The sequence below is a fragment of the Zerene cesonia genome, chromosome 25 (assembly GCF_012273895.1).
Source record: "Zerene cesonia ecotype Mississippi chromosome 25, Zerene_cesonia_1.1, whole genome shotgun sequence".
In the NCBI taxonomy this organism is placed as follows: Eukaryota; Metazoa; Arthropoda; class Insecta; order Lepidoptera; family Pieridae; genus Zerene; species Zerene cesonia.
The window spans coordinates 1,334,406-1,359,496 of record NC_052126.1 but is presented as its reverse complement, the minus strand read 5'-3'; the positions used below and the strand labels follow the sequence as shown (position 1 = coordinate 1,359,496).

At 30.3% G+C, this 25,091-nt stretch overlaps 2 protein-coding genes across 2 annotated transcripts in view; one reads left to right on the top strand and one right to left on the bottom strand.

The window, feature by feature from the left end:
* The first annotated feature begins 2,020 nt into the window (after window positions 1-2,020).
* Window positions 2,021-21,063, top strand: LOC119836750. The gene is made up of 5 exons (XM_038362198.1): window positions 2,021-2,192; window positions 10,025-10,109; window positions 11,367-11,438; window positions 18,219-18,381; window positions 19,444-21,063. Exons 2-5 carry the CDS (start codon window positions 10,078-10,080, stop codon window positions 20,455-20,457), a joined length of 1,281 nt encoding a protein of 426 aa, XP_038218126.1. The 5' UTR covers window positions 2,021-2,192; window positions 10,025-10,077; the 3' UTR covers window positions 20,458-21,063.
* Window positions 21,064-22,113: 1,050 nt separating this feature from the next.
* The window catches only part of LOC119836666, a 121,244-nt gene continuing 118,266 nt past the window's right edge, over window positions 22,114-25,091 (bottom strand). The window contains exons 36-37 of the mRNA XM_038362059.1: window positions 24,997-25,065; window positions 22,114-24,686 (exon numbers count right to left, since the gene is read on the bottom strand). Of these exons, the coding sequence (XP_038217987.1) occupies window positions 24,516-24,686; window positions 24,997-25,065 (240 nt within the window). The 3' untranslated portion in view covers window positions 22,114-24,515. The remainder of the gene's footprint in view (window positions 24,687-24,996; window positions 25,066-25,091) is intronic.

The window sequence follows — 25,091 nt, the reverse complement described above, 5'->3', positions numbered from 1 at the left end:
AGTGATGCAATTTACTCAAAGGTTTTATATATCTTTACTTTGTATGTTCATACATAATGTATGGGTTTTTGTATCTTAATAATGTTCCTTTCTAGGCCACGTGTAAGTGTTTTTGTATTTGCTATTCATTTCTGAAGACATAGGCATATATAGCCTACATAGAATTGTATATGCGGGTAGATTTTGGTGGCCTATGGTGGCCATCTTGTTTTAATGACATCTGTCAAATATTAAGTTAACCTCTCACACAAGCTAATTTCTACGTCTCGTAGGGATCAGGAGTTTCCATTTAATTCCATCCATTTAATAAAAGAAGAAAAAGAACACGAACTAGTTTATTATTCGGCGAGTATTGTCAAATATGTACTTATACGAAAATTAAAAAAAAATATATCAAAATCAACATTAAAGAAAGTTTTTCAGAATGAATGCAGCCACTAATATTGATAAATCCTGTAACATAATAAATGAAAAAATGGAATAAAAAATTACATCATTTAAGTAGATTTTTTATATTATATTTATGAATAGTTTTTAGCTTTACTGTATAGGTGCCCCAAGTACCGATTTTATATAAATTGGTACAGATGGATTTAAAAGCTGCATTGTAATTATTATAACTCAATGTGAAATAATAAATTTTATCTTCTTTGTAAGAGTCCTTTAGAGTTATTTAGCCTCAAATAACTCCTTCACAACATCCTATCCTACTAATGTTATGAATGTGAAAGTTTGTAAGGATGTGTGTGTGTTTGTTGCTCTTTCACGCAAAAACTGATAAGCCAATTGCAATGAAATTTGGTACGTAGATAGCTGGATAACTGAAATAACATATAGGCAACTTTTTATCCCGCTATTCCTACAGGATACCGACTTACAAGGGTGAAACCGCATGGCGAAGCTAGTAACTTAATAAAAGCATAAATAAATATTTAAAAAATATGCACACGTTATATGAATTGGTATAATTTAAAACATTATTTTTGCATTAATTAAAAAAAAATTATCAACACTCAAAAATACCTCTGATTATAAGTTTGTTGTTTTCATTTTATTTTCTTGATAAAAACTTACATATTTACAGTATTCTATATATTTCGATTTTTATTCCTCTTTTTTTCTATGAGGTCATTCACTGTTTTTAAATTGCCTTCTTTATATGGAGGCTTGAATTAAAATTTTTATAAGTCATCATTTCACGAAACTAATTTTGAACTTTAGTGTGTGTTACAAACTAAAGGAGATGGGCGTATGGACAATATGATAAAAACAATTTAATTATAAAACGCCAAAAATACATATAACTGGTATACTATGAGAATTTCAACCATATAATATAATTATGAGTCATGACTCAAATGTGAAAGTAACTCTATAGGTTCATTGACATTTGGAACGTTCTTTGTGGACTTTTCTCTGCTTTCTTAGCCTATATCTTAATCATAAATAAGAATGCTTCTCGAGAAAAGAACATACGAATAATAAATAATAAATAATAAAAATCGTTTATTTAGCAAACTGTGATAAAACTAAAAAAATATATCTGTCATCCGCATTAGAATAGCTTGCGATAGATTTTGTAAAATTCTTACAACAGCATTGTCTAGATAATTAACGTTGTGTATAAGTTGAACAATTAAATAACAAATACATCCAGATCATATTTGATTTTACGCGAATAACGTAAACGTCGCGTAGATAATATAACACTATAATATCGAGATATAAAATAAGTGAATTATTGCTTATGAAATCAGGTAAAAACGTTTTTCTAAGTATAACACATTATCAATATTGGTGAAAAAAGAATTTTCAAAAAGGTCATATCTATTTAAATTAACAACTAGAAGAACTGCTCAGCAGGTACTGCAATAACAAATATGTTCTGCAAACGAAAAATCAAACCCTAAAACAAACAAACAAACATGCAATGAAATCGCTACCTCCTTTCAATTGTTCCTTTAAAAGCGATTCTCCAATGATTCACCTGCGTCACGTCACGTCCAAGCCAAGTGTCAGTTTCACTACAGACATCGTACTATACAGTCGCTGGTAACGGTATCAATAACGTTATAAATAACGATACAAATAACGATATTATCAGGTATTTCGTTATGTGATAGTGAAAGTGCTTTAATTGTGCATAAACTTGTGTTTGGTTTAATATAGTGAAATGTAAATGTGTGTTGTCGGTAAGTTATTAGATTAAGTTGGTAATAAGTTAACTATTTTACTAAATAAACTACATTTTCATGAATTTTATACTTTATAAATTTGTATTTTTATTTAAAATAGTCTGTGCCCCTTTTCTGTTTCAATCTTGGATACTGTAATACCACTAAATGCAACAAATGAACGTAATTTAAAATTTATTTAATGTAATAATAATGCTTTTACCGAATAAATTTAAAGTGACATTTCAGAAATAAGTATATGTACTGTATTCAATAGTAAAGTAAAGTATTCAATACATATACTTATTTCTTGAGCTTTTCAATAATATTTATAAAAATAAATTACTAAAATTAACATGTGGGTGCGCAATATTTAAATCCACCCTGCAAATTTTATCTCGTTTCCTATATTATGTAGATATGACAATCGATATGTCATTTGAGATGATTGATTTTACTTGTATAATCCAATTTCAAAATCATTAAATTGAGAAATTTTTAAAATTTAATTTTCAGTTCTATAGCATTGAAATGCTTTATAGCATTATAATTTCTTTTGATACGATATATTATCCAAGTAAACTTCGCTCGTTCGCTTCCCTTGTAATCGACGTTTCAAAAACTGCATATTATTACTCAATAACTCCGTGTATTCAACCGATTGGCCTGATCCTGTTTCAGTTTGATAGAAAATGGTTGTTATTTGTTCCTATTTTAGAATTTCGGTAAAAGACTGTAATCTTTATTTGTGGAAAATAATTTATATTTTTAATCATGGCTGTGATTAGAAAAATTCAAATAATAGGGAAATTTCTATCGATATAATATAAATTAATAGGTAATGTATTTAATAATTGAAAAAGTTCTCATCAACATTGAGAATACTTTCACATTAAGTATATGTATTAGAAAGTATGGGTAAATTTGTAAACGAGATATTAAAATGCATAGTACCATTAAGATAAAAGTAATGTTTCGCGGTGATCTATTAAAATGTCATGTACAATATATTTTAAGTCAAAATGTAAACTACAAAAACCCAAGTATTATAAAAAATAGCTATTGAGCCAACTTTAATAATAATTTTCACCTTGAACTCGACAGTCATCAGATTTTAAAATGTTGTCTCAAATCAATCGAATCGCTCTTTATACTAATATTTTACATTCGAAATCGAGTCTGTTTGTCAATTCTGTGCGCTTAAACGACTGAACCGATTTGGACGAAATTTAAAAATGTACAGAGATAGTTTTAGATCCCACAGTAACGGGAGGTATGCGCAATAAAGCACCAAATGCATCGTCTGTGTTTTGTCCTGTCTGGTTGGAAAGTTGGTTAAAAAAAAAATACATTAGATTTTCTTAAATACACAATATTACGCTATATATCTTTGATGTATTTGTTGCCCCAAATAATGAACAATTTTACTCTCAAAAGTAGGTACATTCAACGTTTATTTTATCAGCTTTTTCAGGATTGAAAATCAACGATATATGCATACTTTTAAATTTTAATTATTCATTTACAAATCCTTCCTCATAAAATTGATTTACGTCAAGCTAGGTCTTTCAAATTAATAGTATTTTATAAGAATACAATATAACTATTATTATTAACGTTATAATTCTAGATTTGTCGTCCTGAACAGATATGAAGCACTAGGACAAATACATATGTGGGACATTCATTTATAAACAACATAATAAGGAAGTTTTACATAATAAATCTTCAACTAAGCTTCTGATAAAGTCTTCTTACTTGGTGTTTCATAAAGTATAATATTTAACAGTGAAATATATTTCAGAATTCTTGAAAATAAACAGTTGTCTATTTTCAACCGACTTCATAAAAAGTGTTAGAAATTAAACTGTTTTTTTTTGTTTTCTCATTGGTTTTTATTCGGCGATTTTTTAAGGTTTTTTTTTATTTATTTGAAAGCAAGTGGTTGTCATATGATCCCATTTAAATTTGTTCTAATTTTGGCAATTAGAGGGCGATTTATATTATTTTGAAAAACATTTTTGTTAAAATTTTATAATAGAATGGTTTATATGGACTAGCTATATACGAATGTAGTCCAGTAGCCCATAATACTCTCTAATGTTATTCATCTTTCATTAAAGCGTAACTAAACATTACGCCAAGTTTAAGTAATGATAACGTCGTATTGATATAAAAAATCATTGACAAGTCATGCTAGGTCAACTCTATACAGTTCCTAAAATTAAAAAAAAATCATTTTTTTGCAATTATTTGACCAACCCTGATTCACATTTGTATTTTCGTCACCATCATCACGATCCACATATTTTCTTCCCATAGGACCCATGTCATATTTAAACTCAAACTCAAACATTTATTTATTCAATTAGACTTCTTACAGAAGCACTTTTGGATCGTCATTTCAAACAGTTTTAACATCTACCAACGGTTCGGAAAGCAGTTTCTACAGAGTAGAGCCGGCAAGAAACTCTGTAGTTTAAAGACATAATACGTGTTTACTACACGTTGGTACATGACACACGTCGTCAAACTTTTGATACTAGTCATGAAACCGGTTTCATCAGGATATTATATTCATTCACTAATTGGATGATAGAAAAAAAACAGTCCGGTCTTTTGCTATACCAGTGCATGACAAATGATTTATCGTTGAGACGAGCAATCGTCGCGTTTGTATTGATAGAAAAATTGCCATATCTATAGATTATTATGAATATTTACTGTATTTCCACGTTACACAATCGTTCTATTTCAATAGTATCGAGTTCTCAAGCACTTGGCCGTTACAACACATCCTCTCGGCACGAGCAAGGAATTTTAAACATTTTATTAGTTGTTACTCCACTCGATGATAATATCGTAGTATTTTATCATTAAAATGCCTGCCTGCATTGTTCTTTTCGAACGGAACAACTGTTCAAAAATACATTACAATATATGTTTTTTGGCAATCATAAATGTAATTTGAAGTTTTTTTTTCCAAGTTTCAAAAAGTTTGTACATGTAATTTCAAACCTTTGTTAGGCAATTTTATGCTGAGTAAGAACCTGCTTACCTCCACAACTCACAATGTAATAATGCCAATCATTTTTTTTTTGTAGTTTTTTGTTAATTTTTTGTAAAGAAACATCTATTTTTTTGCTAAAAAACAGTTGTGTATAAATTAATTGTATTTATATGAATGCTGTACTACTGTAACGCATTAAAAAGTAAATAGAAAAACGAGTATGGCACGTAAGTCAGTACACAAATTATCCATAAGTTTTCATTGTTTTTCGAGGCATATATCAGTAGAATTTCATGTCCGTCATATGTGAAGGTTTTTGAATTATTTCTTCAAGTTCCGTCTTTTCATTCCTAAAAAATATGTAATAAACGATTAATTATTTGCACAAAATATGCACTTGCAATAACTTCTATAAAAATGGTAAACCCATAAAAATTAACTGTCATAAAAAATTCACTCGAGAAAACTCATAACCCATTAAAGAATACCTCAAAATTATCAATAATTACAATACACAACACACTATTTTAGTGGATTTACTGTTAAAAATTCGTCATGGTTGAATTAATTTAATGATAATGATGTTATCGATATTGGCAGTAAATGTCAAGAGGGTTCAAGCGCACCTTTAAAATGTACCCATCTTCCGTATGCATTAAGGATATACCAACACGTTACTCAAATCACACTAATATTATTAATGTGAAAGTTTGTTTATTTGTATGTTTGTCCCTTAATCATGCTAAAACTACGCAACGGATTTTGAAGAAATTTGGCATACAGACAGTCTGATGAGCTGACTTGGGTGAAAGCATACTTTTTATCCCGATTTAAGGCTCTCTTGAGATAAAACAGGATCTTGATCCGGATCTTGTATCTGATGATCTTGAATCCGAATCCGGACGGAGCTGGCACGAGCATCTAGTATTACAAAAATATAGTCAACCAGGATAATTGTAAACGAGGGTTTTTTAAAAATGTTAAAAAGCTTTCTAATAACAATTTTTTTTTTTTATAAAAAATGTATGAAAATTTATTAGATTGATTTTTTTTAAGCGTTTTGCAATTACTGAAAAAAAGTATTAGGATATTTTTCCAACTACCCCTGTTTATAATTATCCTGATTGACCATAAATCTTTATAAAAAATACATATCTATATGAATGACAAATCAAAAGACAAGGAAATATTACTATAATAATATTATAATTATAATTATAATAATACTAATATAATTTTTAATATATGCTTTTTCTATATAATATTAATTTGGATTATGAAGAAATACATATAAAAAGCAATACGTATGGTGACAAACTAGTGAATAATGAAAATTTATTCTCAGTAATAATTGTTTACTAATGTTACGCTCATATGTGGTTTGTGGTTAATCATAAATTTAATGATTAATTGCTTATAATCCATTGTCACGATATTTTGACCCTGAGCTTGATAATCTATGGATAACTCTAATTGAAGATAATGTTTTTTTAATTTGATTTTTTGCGATAGGTCTTAATTTCCTGACTATAGCGTGAAATATCTTATTACTAATTTATTCTACTTATATCCTACTAGCTTTCCGCTCATGGCTTCGACCGCGTTATTAAATCACAGATACTTACCATAATCTTTACAAAATTAAATAAAAAAAATAGATAGCCCTAGAATTATCTCTGCATAAACATGGAATTTCGGGCTTAAAAAATCGGCTAAAATGTGTGGTTAAACGTGAAGAAGAGAGAAGATAAATGGATGTACAATATGAGTGGAATCTTTTTTCTGCTTCATTTACTGTCATTACAGAATGATGTTAAATGCATTCTTATAGATTGGATTTCTAGAAATTAAACCTTACTAAGCAACAGATAAAGCCACAGATGAAAAAACAAATATGAAATACCTCTCTTTCGGTTAATCAACAATACATGATATGCAAGTTCATTTTTTAAAGCTTTCAGGGACTTCATCACCTAATTCTTAACAAAGTAATTATATAATACAATTATATTTTTAATTATAAATATTGCCCTTTCAGAACCTTCTAAATTATTGGACTTATTATATTATGTAGGTCAAAGTAAAGGTCGATATTAACACACAATAGTACTATCGCTTTTATTATTCACTTTAAGAAAATGGTACTTAAAATACAATTACAAACATACTTGAGATAAAGAAAGAGTCTTGTTTTGTTTGTCACAATACCATCAAAAACTATTATAACTTTAAACTAATTTTGTTTTAATCGCAAAATGATTTAATGTTATTGGTATGTCGTTTTTAAACTATATTTTTATTATGGTATCATTATTATGCAATTCATAAAGCGTATCTGCATGTAGGTAGAAACAGACGGTAGGGTAGACAAACAAGTATATCCTATTAATATTATAAACGCGACAGTTTGTAAGTATGGATGGGTGGATGGATTTTTGTTACTCTTGCACGAGAAATCAGCTTATCGTATCCGTATAATCTGGATTAGCAAAAATGCTACTTCTGTCACCTCACGCGAGTGACGCCGCGCGTTACAGCTAGTAGGTATCACTACATAGTATAAAACAAAGTTGCTTCCTCTGTCTGTCCCTATGTCCCTATATGTGCTTAAATCTTTAAAACTACGCAACAGATTTTGATGCAGTTTTTTTTAATAGACAGAGTAATTCAAGAGGAAAATATGGATAATAATATCAATTAAACTGCTCCGAATTTAACGCATGCGAAGCCGCGGACAAGCTATGCTACAAAATTCTATCAATAAAAACGGCTTAACGCTATCATAATCTTATACATTAATTTCATTTGAATTTGAATGTAATGCCAATAGTATTACACTGGGTAAATCCAATAGGGTAAACGAACACATAGTGCATGATTTTTATTTAATATGAATGCCATTTTTATTAATGTAATTATCCTGTATATCTATACTTGGAAGAAACGATCCTCTGAAGAGGTATTCACAAATTTCCGAGATTACGCGTTTCTTTAGTTTTCCCCCAAGGTGTCATGTAAGTGCATAAAAAATCCAGTTTATAACAATAACATCGTAGGTAATAAATTGTTTATACTGCAGCCTAATCCGCTTACAATTCTAAGGAAGTATCTTACTAATAAGGAACTTAACGTATTATTAGATGTGGGTCAATTTGGAGGTTGAATTTACATACAATTGTATGTATGAACATCGTAGGAAGAATATCAATTCACATCTTATAATGAATGCTGATATTTCGTCTAGTTCGCCTTCAATTGGGTTATGGTGTACTGAGATCGCATACCTTCTTTAGATTGTATGTAGTGAGGCTTTACTAACTGATTCTATTCAATGAAAACATGTCATCTTTAAAATATCAAACTGCAAGTAAAGCATACGTGTGTAACTACACAAATTGTATCCTAAGCTGGGAGTCAAGCACAAAAAAATGACACCTTCGCAGAACATCGGCATGTGGACCAAAGACCAGTATCCCTTTCTTTACCCTTTACAGTCCTTTCTTTTATTCCCATTGTGAATCCCCTCCTTAATTCTTAAATGCGTTGGTGATCGCTTTACTCAGGCGAACCACCATATCAGTTCACTGATATGAATGGCTTCAGGAATAAACATATGAATGTTTTTCCCCGCCTGAGGCCACCGGAAATAATAATTTTGTGAGGTCCGTACCCAAAGAATAAAACAGGATCTTATTACTTAGACTTTGCTATCCATCTGTCTGTTCACAGGTGTACCTCATAATTTAAGTACGCTATTTCGAATATCTAAATATTTTTCATAATTTCCGTATTTATATTGGCAATTCTGATGTCAAGGGGGCGGTCCCTTTCGTATGCGACCAGAAAACGAGATCACTTTTTGTTTTTATGTATAGACGATGAATATAAAGACAGAAATGCATGAATGCAACAATTGCCGATTGTTCTCGTGTTTTATTGTGAGCTAAAACGTCGTGACTATAAGATTGTCATACAAAATGTCACATATACTCGTACACGGGTAGATGTATCCTTGAGGACAATTACATGTAATATTTTCATAATGAAACGGTCAGTCTTGTAAGATTGTTAGATTTGGTATTAACTTGTTTGATTTTGAGAAATTTTGAAAGAATAGAAAAAATTTGATCACGAGGCAGGATTCGAACCTGCGTACCTTAGGCACATGAAACCGAAGGAGTAGAATAAATTTGATTACTGTGGCAGGATCACGGGTGGCCGAGAGGCTAGGCGTTGCTACGGTTAGGCAAGATACGCAGGTTCGAATCCTGCCTCGTGATCAAATTTTTTCTATTCTTTCAAAATTTCTCATTTATAAAGCATTTCAATGCTATAAAACTAAAAATTAAATTGTTTGATTTTGATTAAAAACTTTTTAATGGATTTTGAACGTGATTTTTTTATTATTATATCAAATAGGTGGAAGCAGTTTCGAGTTCTTATATTTTTGAAGCGCAATAATTTAAAATAATTCATTGACCTCAATAAGCATTTCTATAGTCCTTATTGCATGAAATTCCAACTAATTCAATGACTTGCTTTTATAATTTAAAATGTAAGCATATACCTATTAAGGTCTCATCCATCTACATGTAATAAATTATTGTTCTCTAATATTGCAAGTCAATTTTATTTTTCTTTACAACCGACTTCAAAAAAGGACGAGGTGTACAAATTGTCTGTATTTTATTATTCTTGTATTTTTTTCTGGATGAATCGATTTTTATTATTTTTCATTGATTAAATGCTAGTGCCTGACATGTGGTCCCATTAAAATTTAGTCTAGTTTTTAAAAGTTATTTATTTATTATTTTATTAAGTATAATTTTTTAACTTGCAGATTGTTCCGAGCGCAGTCCTCGAAGTACCAGCTAACTATGTGAAAATGTGAAAATGCTTCTCAACATTTGTAAATCCTGTCAGTAGTAAGTATTTTATACATATTGTATTCTATTGGGCCCCTTCTTGGCGTTGTGGTTAACGCGTGAGCGTAGATCCGAGGGGTACCTGGTTCGATTCTCGATGGGAATTCTTAAAAAATAATATTGTCTCAGTCTGACGAGACATAGAAGGCTGATTGACCATATAATGACCTTGACAAAGTTGGAATGGGAGCACACGGAAGGCTTTCAAATGAAAAAATGATTCATCAAAATCAGTTCAGTCAAATATTTTGAGGAAACAAACACAAAATATACAGTCGATAGTATGACAAACACTTCTTTGTTGAAGTCGGTTGAAAAGGCAACTTATAATATTTGAAATAATTTAATCGTCTGTGAATGAATCGACATACCATTTCTCATACAAATTCTATGGAATTTCATCATCTCAATTCCTCTAATAAATTAACCCCAAGGCCACTAAATATTGTACAGAAACCCAAAAATGGTTATCAGATATATTGTTGCAATGGGAAATTATCACCTTCAATCAAATATGTCAAGATACGCAATCTTGCAAATACTTAAGATTGATTGAGACTTGTGTTCCGAAAATTGTCATGTTTTTTGTTTAAACTGATACATTAGTAGCTGTAATCCGCGGTTTCACCTGCGCAGTATCCGGGTAATTAGCTTATTATCTAAGCCATCTATCTCTGTACCAAATTTCACATAGATATGATAAACTGTTTTCCCGTGAAAGAGTATCAAACATCCATACATCCATCCATCCATAGTTACAAATTTTCGCGTTTATGATACGAGTTGGATTTTTGTTATAGGTACATTTGCTGAATAAAGAGTATCTACTTGATTTTTATTATATGCATATTATTTGATGTTTTGTTTTACCTGTTTGTCTGTTTCCATAACGCAGCGTCTACTGTTGGACGCAGCTTTGCCGATAGTAATTTATTTCGAAGATTTTCGTGGTCTATAAATTGCTATGGTACAAACTTTTTCCCCTTTTTTATCCTCTTGGGGATAGAATTAATTAAAATACTTTTTACCGGAGGCTTACATCAAAGTTGCTAAGCTATCTGCATGTCAAATTTCAGCCTCATTTGTCCAGTAGGTTGACAGATAATCATTCAGCCACCTTCCATTAAAGATATAATTAAGATATCTTTTTTATAACAACTGGGTCAGATTAGTACAGTAGAAAAATGTTAGCAAATTGTATATCGTTGGTTTTTGTATGATAATAAATTATATATTTGTAAAAAAATAATGTTACAGCTGTTTGGAGACAATGTACTGGAAATGCTGCGAAGAAAGATTTTGCTTCGACAAGAAAATCGCAACTTATAAGTATGTATCATTATAAATTAGTCTTATATTTCTTAAATTATAGGATCGTGGCATTATATTAAAAAACTCATTCATGCTCAAACTCAAATATTTATCTTCAATGCTTAGTACCTTATTATAAAAATCATAATACATGGAGACTTATATATTAGTTGTACTAGCTGAATCCCGCGGCTTCACTCGTGTAGAATTCGAGAAGTCTGAGGAATGATAATATGCTAATCCAAATAGAATCTATACTTGTACCAAATTTCATTCAAATCCGATCAGCAGATTTTGAGAAGAAAGAGTAAAAAACATTCATAAATTCTTACAAACTTTCGCATTTATAATATTAGTAGGTTTAGGAAGTCATAGTAGCCCTTACTTGGTAGACGTTGATTTAGTAAATTGCATATATTTATTACTAGCTGCGCCCTGCGGTTTCACCCACGTATGTCGGTATCCCGTAGGAATATCGGGATAAAAAGTTACCTATGTGTTGTTCCAGTTGTCCAGCTATCTACTTATCAAATTTCATTGCAATCGGTACAGTAGTTTTTGCTTGAAAGCTCTGTTAATAATCTATTGGAATTAGGCAACTTGTTTTGTTTAGATTTTATCTTAAGTTATACTCAAACAGATATCTAATCTGGTGAAGATTACAATATAAAATTGATTCAAAAACTGCCACAATTTCAATCATAAACTATGATGATCTAATCAAACGTTTTTATCTTTGTTTGTTGAAAAAATAACTGGATACTTGAGAATGTAGGCACGATTCAAACAAATTATTTAATTAAAATACAAATAATATTGAAGGACACTCTTGTCCAGTAACGAAGAAATATCTGGAGGTAAGATATCGAATAAAGTTTCGTTGTTATCTGCATTATATCCCTATCGAAGATAATTTAATGAAGATTATTGTTGGCGATCAAGATGTGATGAACCGAACGAACAAACTAAATTCGAATGAAAAATTTTGGGAAAAATTTAATAATCACCAACCTTAAGATATCCTTCGACAGAATCTGCTGATTTTTCGAAGGATTTCTGGTCTCCCTAAAAAATCTTCGTAAAAAATTTAATCTTTTTATATCAGGTCTGATCCATTCTTCTTTATTTTATAAGACTCACCTAGAAATTGCGAAGGTCAATACTCGGCTCAAATGAATTTTTAAATAATAGATTTTTGTAAAGCGATGTTTGCTTATTTTTGACCTTCACGATTTGCAGAATTCGACGAATTTCTTAACAATACTGGTAATACCAGAAATATCAAAGATAATATTTAATATGATGATTTTTATAAGTACATATGTCGATTATCATCCGCAGAGTGCGATTAAAAGCCTCTAAATAGCCTATGTAACTCACTGAAATTGCTGTTTTCTAATGGTGAAAGAATTTTTTAAATCGGTTCAGTGGCTTTTGCGTGAAAACATTACAAACATACAAAAGTTCCCTTTTTATAATATATTTTATTCGTCCTTTATAGTTCTTTCACGTTATTAAGCACTTTGAACCTAAATCGTCATTGTCAGTCTGAATTTCAAGATCATAACGTCTTTATAAATAAGAAAGTAAATAGAATGTAATATGTCTACTCATATATCTAATCATGAGTGCATGAAGTAGTCGTAAGGTGATAACGAATATGATATTAATCATAATAGTAAAGGTCTCGAGTAAAATCAAACTACAGGGTCAATTAACGCAAACTTGTATTCACAAACTAAAAATAAACATTTTAAGGACATCGTAGCATAGTGAAATAGCCTATATTCATCATTTATTAGTATGTAATTCGTACTTAAATACAATTTCCAAAAAACACAATTTATAAAAAAACAAAAAAAAAATAAAAAAAAACCGAGCAAAGCTCGGTCATTCAGGTACTAAATAATAATATATGGTCCTAAAACTTTTAAAATAATTCTAGCAATTATCTCTTGTCTGCGATTCAACTGATATTCCCAAAACGTGGGTTCTCGATTCAAGAGATTTTTTTACTCGATAGCTCCATAGTTTTTTAACCGATTGACATGGTTCTTTATGTGCTTGATAGGAATCATTTTTGATTGAAATCTGAAATTATTAGATTAGTTTTGGTTCTCCAGACGTCGGTGAGCTTTTTTATGGAAAATATTTGTTTGTTATTCGAATCTTCTCATATACTCGTAGAGCGAATAATATTTTCTAAACACCTGATAGGAAGATTTTCTTGTCTACGTACGGTATCTTTGCTAAGAATGAATTGCAGAAAATATACCTAAATGGAGGTAAGGTTGATATAGTGACGCAACTGTAATTTATAAAAATTCTTCTAAGAACATAATATTATATAGGAATAATACAAAACATTGTACTCATAAAATAACTTAATGCACATAAATAATATTATATCATACAAAACATAACGTATTCCCATAATATAGAATTAATATAAACTATCTTATATAATTGTGTTTTATATCATTTATAAATTGAAATGAGATGTTATATAATGTAAAAATTGATAGTTAATGTTATATTAAATTATAATTATAAATATTTATTTATAATATGAATAAATGAACTACTTTACTTACAATATAAAGCTTGTTACTCTGAACGCACCATCTCAGGAACTATTGATATTTACATCTAAGTGCTTATATACCATGGGCGATACCGGGAGCCGCTAGCTAGTTTTATAATTCTAAATCTGTAAGTAGATTAACATTTGTACGCACAGTATGATTAAAATATAAATTTTATAGAATATTGTGCTTAATTGACAGATTCAACAGATTAAATAGAGAAGATTTCCTAAACTATTTAATCTGTTTAACCGTCACATTGGTACGGTAACATGCTCAAATCCAATCATAGAAAAATTCTGTAACTATATTTTGATTTTCCTCAACCTACAAGGAAATGTTTGATCTATAAAAATATATCAACCTTACAATTACTGTTTTGTTCTGTGGAAAAATGTTTACATCCTATGTAATCATAAAAAACCATATCATAAGATATGATACATTGTCTATGTTTCAATAGTCAAATGTATTTATTAATTAGTCACTAATCAATTTAGTAGGGATTATGAAGATTAAGGCAAATTATTGTATGAATTTAAATAAGATTAAAGGGAATAAGAACAGAATTCCATCAATTATTAGATGTATCACAGCCGAAACTCAAACGTTACAGATGGATGTCAGAGAGATGGCAGCACTAATGTCTTACCCCTTATATCTTTATTTATCTTTTTACTTATAAAAAGCATTCAGCTATTGGTTATATGTTCCTTTGTTTCTTGGTTATCTTAAGTGCCCCGAGAGTTATAAACTCAAATATTTATATTTTACTAGATGTGCCGCGCGATTTCACCCGCTGACGAACACTACATGCTGTATTTCTATAACTTATTGGTTATTATGGTATATAATCCACATGACTGCCTAGTATATTCAAAATGCGACCAATGGTTTTCGTGTGAAAGAGTAACAAACTAACATCCATATATTCTTACAAATTTACGCGATTATAATATACTAGCTGTTCACCACGGCTTCGGACGTAGTACGTATAGAGCCTATAGTACTCAGAGATGACGTATGTGTTTTGATTCGTAACATTGAGTTTCTTCAAATGAAAAATTTAGAAAAATACAAAAAAAAAAAATAGTAGCGTATAAAGCTATATAGATTGATTTTCATAAACTCCAATACAAGCCATGAACATTGATACAAAACCGATTATATATATAAGAACTTATAATTGCAAACAGCGCTATCTTTGCTCTTCAGTTTATTCAACGCTAATTAACTTATCACACAATATGAGCGGGTAAGCCCATTGTTAACATAGTATTTTATTGTAAATCTTTATATTTATGGCTATATTTATTCGGATTATAGTTGTTATTTATGGTCCTTCGTATGGGAAATTTATGTTTGTGATGAAATCTTTCACCTAATATGCTGTTACGTATGAATGGATAAGGGCGTTTTGGTGAATATTTTGAGTTGCATACAAAATTAATTAAAACGGTAAAAAATGTTTAAATGCACTAAAAAGATAAAAATTTATGTTACACCACAGATAATATTATACTATACGTAACACTAAAAGTACATTTAAATTAAAAAGTAATTTAAAAAGCTTGTCGCGAGATTCGCTTATGCATATAAACAAATATTATGATGTAGATCATTTATTCATTTAAATTTTAAAGTATCAAAGTAAGTAAATAAAAGCAGTTAAATTTCAAATCAGTGCTTTAAAAATAATTGGTCCTTTGTCTTGGTTTGCCGCCATCTTGTATTTTGAATGACGTCACACAGTTATACAGCATTGTCATCCAAGCTGTTAGTGTATTTTACAAAATTTCAGCGCAATTGGTTAATTTTATTTGCTCCTTGCCTGCCTATAGACAAATATGGTATTAAAACTAAGGTTTTTCTTTGGATTTGATTAAAGTAAGTCGAAATAACAAAGATGGGGCTAGGATAATATTTGCACAAAAATATATGTCAATTTAAATAAAATTATTATATCTGAAGTGTAAATTTTATCAATTCGATTACATTGTAATGGAGGCTAATGTGTAGAATGAAGTTATCTTTATTAGAAGTACTAGAATTACAAATAATTCACTGTAGCTACAACCACACTTATAAATCTTTAACCCATAAACCGAATATACGGGATGTAATACTTTTTACTACATCAAATTTTGATTTACTGTTAGATCTAATACTTGTACAATAAATTCGAAGCTCGAGTCAAAATTCTACGCTCAAAACGTATTATACTATTTCATATTATAATAACATTATCTTTGTCATTATTTTTATTTGATTTTTTTTTATAATCTTTAGGAAATCGTCTCATTATACGAGCATATCTACATCAACTGGGTACCAAAACTAAAACAGAGTTAGGTACATAGAATTATATTATCTGTGGTACTACACAGAAATATCGGAATTCATGTTTTAAATTTCATCTACGTGATATGCAGAACAAGATATCGCGTATAATTACAAGAAATATAAATTTTAATGTCTGAACATTATAATAATGTCGTTATTAATAATGCATAAATATTATTTAAGTCCTTTGTTTGTATGTGTTTTATTATATGGCTGAGACATAAAAATATTTTTATTTGTCTCTCTCGTAAGCATATAATAACTATATTTCAAACTACTTTTCTGAAACCCGCACCATATATATTGTAGGTACCCACGTGTTTACCTATACTAAATTTCTACGTGGTACATACTAAATTTCTAACGAACTCAAATTAGGTTTTATTTCTTTTGTTATAACCACAGACAATATAATACTTTATTACTATCACTGCTGAATACTGGTTCACTTTGTGATAAGTTAATTAAATTAAATAAAAATATTGAATAAACGTAATTAATATTGTTACAATAACATTTTCCTTCTACTATTTATTGCAAAGAACAAAGAACTTTGTTTATTCCAGTTAATATGCGTCTTTATTCGTCAAACAAATCAAATAAACTATATTTTATCATAAAGTACATGCCCAAAGTCTTATAATCTTAAATAAATAGAAATAGGATGTTGATTGATAAGCTTTAAATTACATAAAATTGCAAAATATTAAGAAGTGTTGCGTAACTACGTTTTAACTTTTTTATTTATGAATTTAGAAATGAAAGTCTTAAACGGATTTTAAACGCGTTTTAGTCATTATATTATTAACCCGACGTTTTCAACACTTTACAGCGAGCGGGGTCACGGGGAGACTGATGTCTCCGTTTAAAAGTCTTTAATTTCTAAATGTATAATACTCGCACAAAATTAAACACAACAAAATACTATATATGAACTATTTTCATAAATAAGTTTTTATAATTTTAAATGTTATTTTCGTAACTCAATTGAGTATATCGATATGGTTTTTGTTTGCCAAACAAATTTTGTTATAAACACATATTGTATTCAAACAGTTAAGGAAGTAATAAAAAACCCTTATAAAACTTAAAAATATCTTTTTTTTTATAAGTTTTGAAAAACGTACTGGAGCTTTAAGTATATAGCGTTGGATCGGCATTGGATTTCAGATCAACAATAGTTTAATCTACACTAATATTATAAAGAGGAAAACTTTGTTTGTTTGTTTGGTTTTAATGAATAGGCTCAAAAACTACTTGACCGATTTTAAAAATTCTTTCACCATTCGAAAGCTACATTATCCACGGGAAACAGACTATATTTTATTTTGGATAAAATAGGGTTCCGTAACATCTTTATTGAATAAAGTTGAAGGGTTAGTTAGTTCGTTTGATATTATTTAAACTCAAATATATAACTCTAATCGCAATGATTCCGATATTCAACTGGACAGCTATATATTATAAAGCTGAAGAGTTTGTTCGTTTGTTTGTTTGAACGTGCTAATCTCAGGAACTACTGGTCCGTTTTGAATTCTTTCAGTTTAGATGCTCTACAATAAAAGTATTGAGGGAGAATTTAGGCTTTATATGTACCACGGGCGAAGCCGGGGCGGACAGCTAATATTAAATAAATAAGGTCCACGACTCTCTAACACATCACTTAAATGTAACTTCTTACAATAATATATCTATTTACTCTTTATTACGCTAATAATGCTAACAAAATGATTACATATAAATTGTCCAAAAAGTGCAACATCTTGCGATGCGATCTCTTTCAGACAACCTTGACGACAAAAGGATAACAATGTAGTTAAAGATACATACGCTGAAGGGCATAAATAATAAACAACTCGTTTATTTTCAGGCTCGAAGATGATACTCTATACACCAATGGCTACGCGAACATGGGAGCTAGTTTGGACAGTGTGATCACACAGCAACCGATAAACAATAACCACCTCCCTCAACAGGCGATTATAAGCAGAGAGATCAATGAGTTGCCGTTACATGCGGATAAGTTGTATGAGGTAAGAATACATTTTCTTATATCCTCATAAACAATCATGTTAACGATTAATGTTCGAATCTGATGGGCTAAAGTATACATAGATATTAGATACCTAGTGTAGACAACATACTTAGTTTAAATACTAAATAAAACAATTATGTAATTCTTGTTTCTCAAAAAAAGATTCTTATTTTTAATTTATTGGTTTGTGATGTGCTGCTGAGAATCGTAGCTGTTCAATTTTAGAGAAAGTATCGCATAAAATCTAAACTTTACACTGAATTTGAAGCTATGACAATCAATATTTTATGTAGTCTAAATTTCATCAACTTCATTTCTATGTAGAGAATAAAAACATAATAAACAAAAAAATAAAGTGTACTGACTACTGAGTTGAGTTATATTTTGAACAATGATTACAATGCCTTAGAGGATAGGAAGGTATTAAAAACGATAACGGCGTGTCAGTGATGGTTAGACGAATAGCTTAGCAGAAATAAGGGCAGTGTACTATGTATTTTAAGGTAATAATAGATTACCTAAAATTTTGTATAAGCAAGTTATATAATTTTATTACATTTGCTTATTATTTTTACAATAATTAAGTAAGATTGTTTCAAATAGCGCTATCTAATCCGAAGCTTTTATTGTGGTTTCTAAGAAGAAATCATCACACAAACATCAGCACATTATAGTTACATGGTATGAACTAATATGAAATGTTTTTATGCAATATGATATATAACACGACCTAATATGTTCTCGGTTAAAGGAAAAGAACATACACGAAAATTCCTTAAACAATAGATCAATGAATGACATATTGAATCTAAAGTTTATTGCCTCAGTATTATGATTGCATTGTTTGTGTGTACAGATGCCCCAATTCAAATTTAAATTGACCCTAATTATGTGTCAATAAAACGTTAGTTGCTATGCATCATTGATAGTATACAAATAATTTATCCGCGATACAAATATTTTTGAATTTCATACTGATATTACCTGATGTGTAAATGTTTTGATGCTTATATTAGTAATATGAACCGATTTAACAATAATAAAACTATTTGGTTACCAGGTATTCTCCAAATCGCTGATATTCAGAGATGAACATGAATTAAAGAAAGCTAGCACAAATACGTTAGATGAATTGGAAACTAAATCAGAACCAGATTATCTTTCGGACAAGCCAAATAGAACAAAAGTGTATTTCGAGGATGAAGTCGATTCACCCGTCACAGATTTCGAAATCATGTTCAAAGATGAGCTCTTGGCAACGTATGACATGTTTAAAATCGAAGAGGAGGAAGAAGATGCAAAGAGTCAAGACACTGAAGAAGGTTTAACTATGAACGTATCTGTGAAAAAGCAGGACGTGATAAAACCGAGCACTGTCACATTAAAGGATGAAACGAAGATAACAAAACAGACTCCAATATATGAATACGATCCAGTTTCAGTACTGACTTTACCAACAACTCTTACGTTACCTAGAGTTGAAAGTGTGAAGGGGATACTAAGAACAAACAGTGCTAAGACGTTAGACAGAATTGATAGTTCAAGCAAATTAAGACCAACACTGAACAGAGTGGAAAGCTTAAAGAATATAGATCCAAATAAAATCAACAAGCTGTTAGCAAGAGTTCCACATAGAAGTGCGTCGTTCCTGAACATTCCAGCTCATTTAACACCCGAAAAACCACCGCTAATGAAGAGCAAATCAACAGTTGGGGTTCCGTCTTTAGCTGAAAGTGAATTAAAATTAAGTTCGCTACCAGATACTCCTATAATAAGAAGCAATAATTTGCCAAGATTCTTTGCGGATACACCTCCTCCTAAATCTGAGTATAAAACAGAAACGAGCCTGGAAAGTATTAAACAAAAGACGGCGTTAATGTTCAAAGAGAATGATTTTAGTATGCCTAGGTATTACGGGACTGTAAAGGCGACGGAACTGTCAGTACATGAAAGCAAGTCTATGCCCGATTTGAGAAATCCACATTCTACCGGTAAAGTGAGCAAGCGTTTAGTTAAATTGCGAAGTAGGTTGAAGCCACTGGTTATAAGAAAGAGCTCAGAGGAGAGACTTTAAGTATTCAATAAATGCCAATTACCTTCTCTGAATTTTTAAGACAAAGAATTTAGCGGGACATTAAACATATTTGTTAAAACTGAATTCAGAATTCAATTTGACTAAAAAAGTTTTACAGTATTTTTGATGGGACTAGTATGACTGGCGTTAATTTTAGCAATATACAGATGTTTCAGCATAGTTAATATGTAATTATATGTGTTTCCATAAATGTTATTAAAACAATCAAGACCCCTAGCGAGTTAATTGCCTTTCAGTTTTACTATTTATTTCTAATGAAATTAAATTCATGTGTTCAGTTCGACCACAAGCACATGCTTTGGTTTTTAATATGACATATTTCTACTAAATATTGTACTTACTCCGACTAAAACAGTATTTATTGTATTGCTCAAATACCATGTGATTGTTAACTAAGATATGTATATCTTCATAGTTGTAATTTCTAGTCATGTTATAATCGGTATTAAAAATAGGTTAACGTACTTAATTTCTCGACTTCTGTAAAATTGACATATAAATATAAAAGTTAAGTGTATATTGAAATTGTTAAAAATTCACAGATCTGTTATGAATTGTGGTGAGATTAAAATAATTAATTTATCAGTGGGTATTTTTATTTCTTCTTACAAATCACTCTTTAAGTATTTAAGGGGGTAGTAAAATACCAAAAATAAAGCAAATGCTTATAATAGATAGACAATTAGAAAAATGAATCAAAAAAATCATTGAGTGATTTGTGTAAACAATTATTTGTCTAAAAGGTGAACTATCAATGTAACTGAGAAAACCAATAAATTTTAGCTATTATCACACTAATATTGTAAATGTGAAAGTTTGTTTGTTTGGATGTTTGTCCGTTAATCACACTGAAACTGCTCAACAGATTTTGATGAAATTTGGTATACAGACAGGGTAGCTGACTTGACTTGAATCTTGATATCCAAACGGGGTCGGGACGAGCGAGTCGAACGAGTCGAACGATCGAGTCTTCTATATTTGCTAGCCAGGGTGTTTACGGACACAAAATAAAAGACTCATATATAAAAGCGCATAATTTATTACGAACTATTTCATACATTTTATTTTGGTACATAATTCAATTGTGACACGTTACAATCGCTGATGTCAAATTCACTAGAAAAATCGAATCCTATAAGCTACTAATTATTATCGATACTTACTATACTTATGTTACTTATACTACACGTACTCAAAAGTATAAATAAATCTTTCTGGATTCTGAATCGAATAATTAACGACAAATATAAGTATAATTTAAAATAGCTACAAACATTGGTTCACGATTAGTGAAAATTAAATGTATCCGACTACATTAAAAAACAAAAAAATCGTGTAATTTTTTACGTTGTAAAATTACAGTGCCGCACACTGCCAAGGCAGTTTATAAGCCAATTCTTCTAAAAGAAGGTCTAAAACTATTAGTTCTACAATTTGACGAATAAATTCTGGTTGACGTCAATTGTTTCCGTCACTTTGAAGCGAACGTAACTTTAAAAGTATCTATGTTTTTTAAATCTATTCAATAACAGTGTTTATACAATTTACAATAATTTAGAATTATGCTACGCGTGAATCACTGCATTACGAATAACGCATTATATAGTATCTACGATATTGAAAGTTGCCGTACAATTTTTTTTTTTATATCACATACAGCAATAATAAATAAAGAACATGTTATTTTTTTAAGAGATTAACAGTCACCAAAGAGTTTGTATGTGTTGATTTTTTCGGTTCTTGATTATCTGTAGTTTCGAATATTCGAATCGAAATTTAAAATATTTTATTTCACCCACATTATTGCACCCTACGCAACATAATATTTATTTTGCAGTACGTTGAAATATTCTTTAAGAGTACAATGTTTAAAACCAGTGATACATACCTTTGATAACGGTTTTAATAAAAATAGAGAAGACTTGTTGGATGCAACTCTCATTGAATTTTTAATTATAGAAAACCTAATTGCTAAGATATAGATATACATATTTTGTTAACGTTTTTGCCTCGTATTTTGCAATATCAGTGTAAATTCATTAGTCATACTTTATATTTTTCTAAATTGTACTTCTAAATTGCACAAAACTTAATAACAACATATTTTCTTTCAACATTATTGGCGATTTAATTTTTCATTTATTTTCACATATGGAACTAAATCTAAACTAATAATATAAAGCCTAAAATATTATTAAAATACTATGAAATTAGGTTCAGACTAGAGTTTTTAAGCATATTTAAAATCTAGATTATTTGCGATTCATCGTTGGCAAGTAGGTTAGTGCTTGCTATACATTTATATTTTTGTAATTTCTTGTTACAATCAACGTAAATATAAAATTGCACTAATTAATTATTATTCGTCTAAAAGGTACATATATCAAAATTGCTTTATCACGTCATAACTGATTAAAAATATTATTACATCTTCATATCTAGATTACTAGAAACCTTAATTAGGTCTCGACAGTATGTCTAAAACAATACTGAAAAATGCTACTAACAAAGGGTTTTATCGGCCTAAAAATATTTCATCTTAATTAAACTTAAAACAGATCTAAATAACAAGCAATACTGAATCTTTCATAATTAAACGGATAGATAGTAGATTTTACGACAATTTTAAAATTATTTTGAAATCTAATATTTTAGAGTTGGTTCAAAAATAGACCGAGATAAATATAATATTGTCTTATTTTATATACGTTTAAAGAAAATGAAATCGCATAACAAAGGTGCTCCTAATAAAAGCTCAATCAATTTTCTTATATATAAAAATAATTACACACTAGCCCAAATATAAGGTTTTTATAATAATATATATTAAGTATACATTATGAATTTGTATAGAAAAAAATAATTATAGCGGAATTCATAAATTGCAATAATATTTGTTTTAATTGTGAAACAGTTTGAAGATAAGGTAACTTCTTTTTTATTTAACAAGTGAAAAATTGTTTTATAAGTACAAAAATATTCATAGAACAAAATTTAATATGACCATACGCTTTCATTATATTAGGTACCCTATTTCTGAACAAAAACTTCAAATAAAAAAGATTATGAAAAGCTTTTGAAAGATTAAATGCAATGTAATATACCTATCAACATTGTTATGCAATGTACTTTCAAAAATTCTAACCAATAAAATGTAAGTTATTAACATATAAAGAAATGGAATATAAATACAATTCCATGTACATATCATCGATTAAAAACTTTTCAATGTAGTTATGGAGTTGGTTCATTGTCGTATAATTCAAAAAATCGCAACACAGTATATCGATTTATTTATATTGTTCGATTCTAAAAGCGTATGGTTTTAATAAAAGAAAATATACATATTTCTGCCTTTGTTTCTTTCATGTGATGGGAAGTTTTGTAACTATATTTTAGTCAACAATAACACGGTCAATACCCAACACCACATCCATCACACACATGCGACAAAAGTTTTATACTGCTGACAATACAAAAATCTGCTAGAAATGACCTTATGATCGGTTTCGCTCAACCTTTAGTTTTATAGCCTATTTAACATTTTCTTCATTTTAGAGCTTCATATTCATATGCGGAATTGGCTGTCAGTGTTCAATTATAATATATATATCAAAGAACCTTCCAGAAGCAGAGAAACCGGCCACACGAACATTTAGCAACGAAATCTATTCCGGGCCGATTTCACCACCACGTGCTCTTTAGCCTATTTATCAAGTTCCAACGTAAATTTCCATTATTACATTTTAACTTAAGCAAACAGGTCTCATCGGGAAGCTGTGAAAAACTTATTTCACACACAACTATGACTCAATTATATTCTCATCCTCCGATGTTTCAGCGAACTTGTCAACGATCCTACCCTTTGATTTTCTCACACATAATCCTTTAAATTAAACAAAACTATCTCATCCGGAAGCTGTTAAAAACTCATTTCACACACACGCTTACTATGACTCAATTATACCTCATTCTCTGATGTTTCAACAACCGACTACGCGACAAGCGACCAGGTGACCGAAGACCGAGAAGCGATCCTACCCCTTGATCTTAAACCGTTTGACCTTAATGTTGACCTTGTTGCTAGCGAGCTTGAGCGCCTGCGCGGCGGCGGCGGCGTCGGCGCGCGCCACGTCGCGCCCGTCCACCGCCGCCAGCCAGTCGCCGCGCTGCAGCCGCCCGTCCACCTCCGCGGGGGAGCCGGCCAGCTGGGATAGACAGGACAGTTTATTCACTTTTCAAAAATCTCTCAAAACTTTAGATACATATGCCAATTTTTGCCAATTTTTTCCACTAGGCGCACGAGCAATAAGTTGTTATAGCTAAGCTGTTACAGCAGTCCACGACCCTGGGCCCAGGCCCTTACATTTTTTCCCTATTCTGTCCACTAGACGCATGAGCAATGAGTAGTTATAGCAAAATAAGATCCACGGCCTGGGTCGTGGGTATCTTATACAGGATTTCACTCCCCCCCCACTTAAAGCTAAACCAATCATGAACAAACAAAGAGAATCTCACCAGCTCCCCCAGGTATACGCCCTCGCCGGTGACGGGTTGCACGCAGGCGAGCCCGAGCGCGCGACCCGCCTTCTTCGTCAGCTCCACTTCTATCT

Coding starts and splice junctions, on each gene's coding strand:
- LOC119836750 (XM_038362198.1), top strand. CDS start 10,078: ATGCTTCTCAACATTTGTAAATCCTGTCAGTA. Junction 10,110..11,366: donor ATTTGTAAATCCTGTCAGTA/GTAAGTATTTTA, acceptor ATAATGTTACAG/CTGTTTGGAGACAATGTACT. Junction 18,382..19,443: donor ATGCGGATAAGTTGTATGAG/GTAAGAATACAT, acceptor TTTGGTTACCAG/GTATTCTCCAAATCGCTGAT.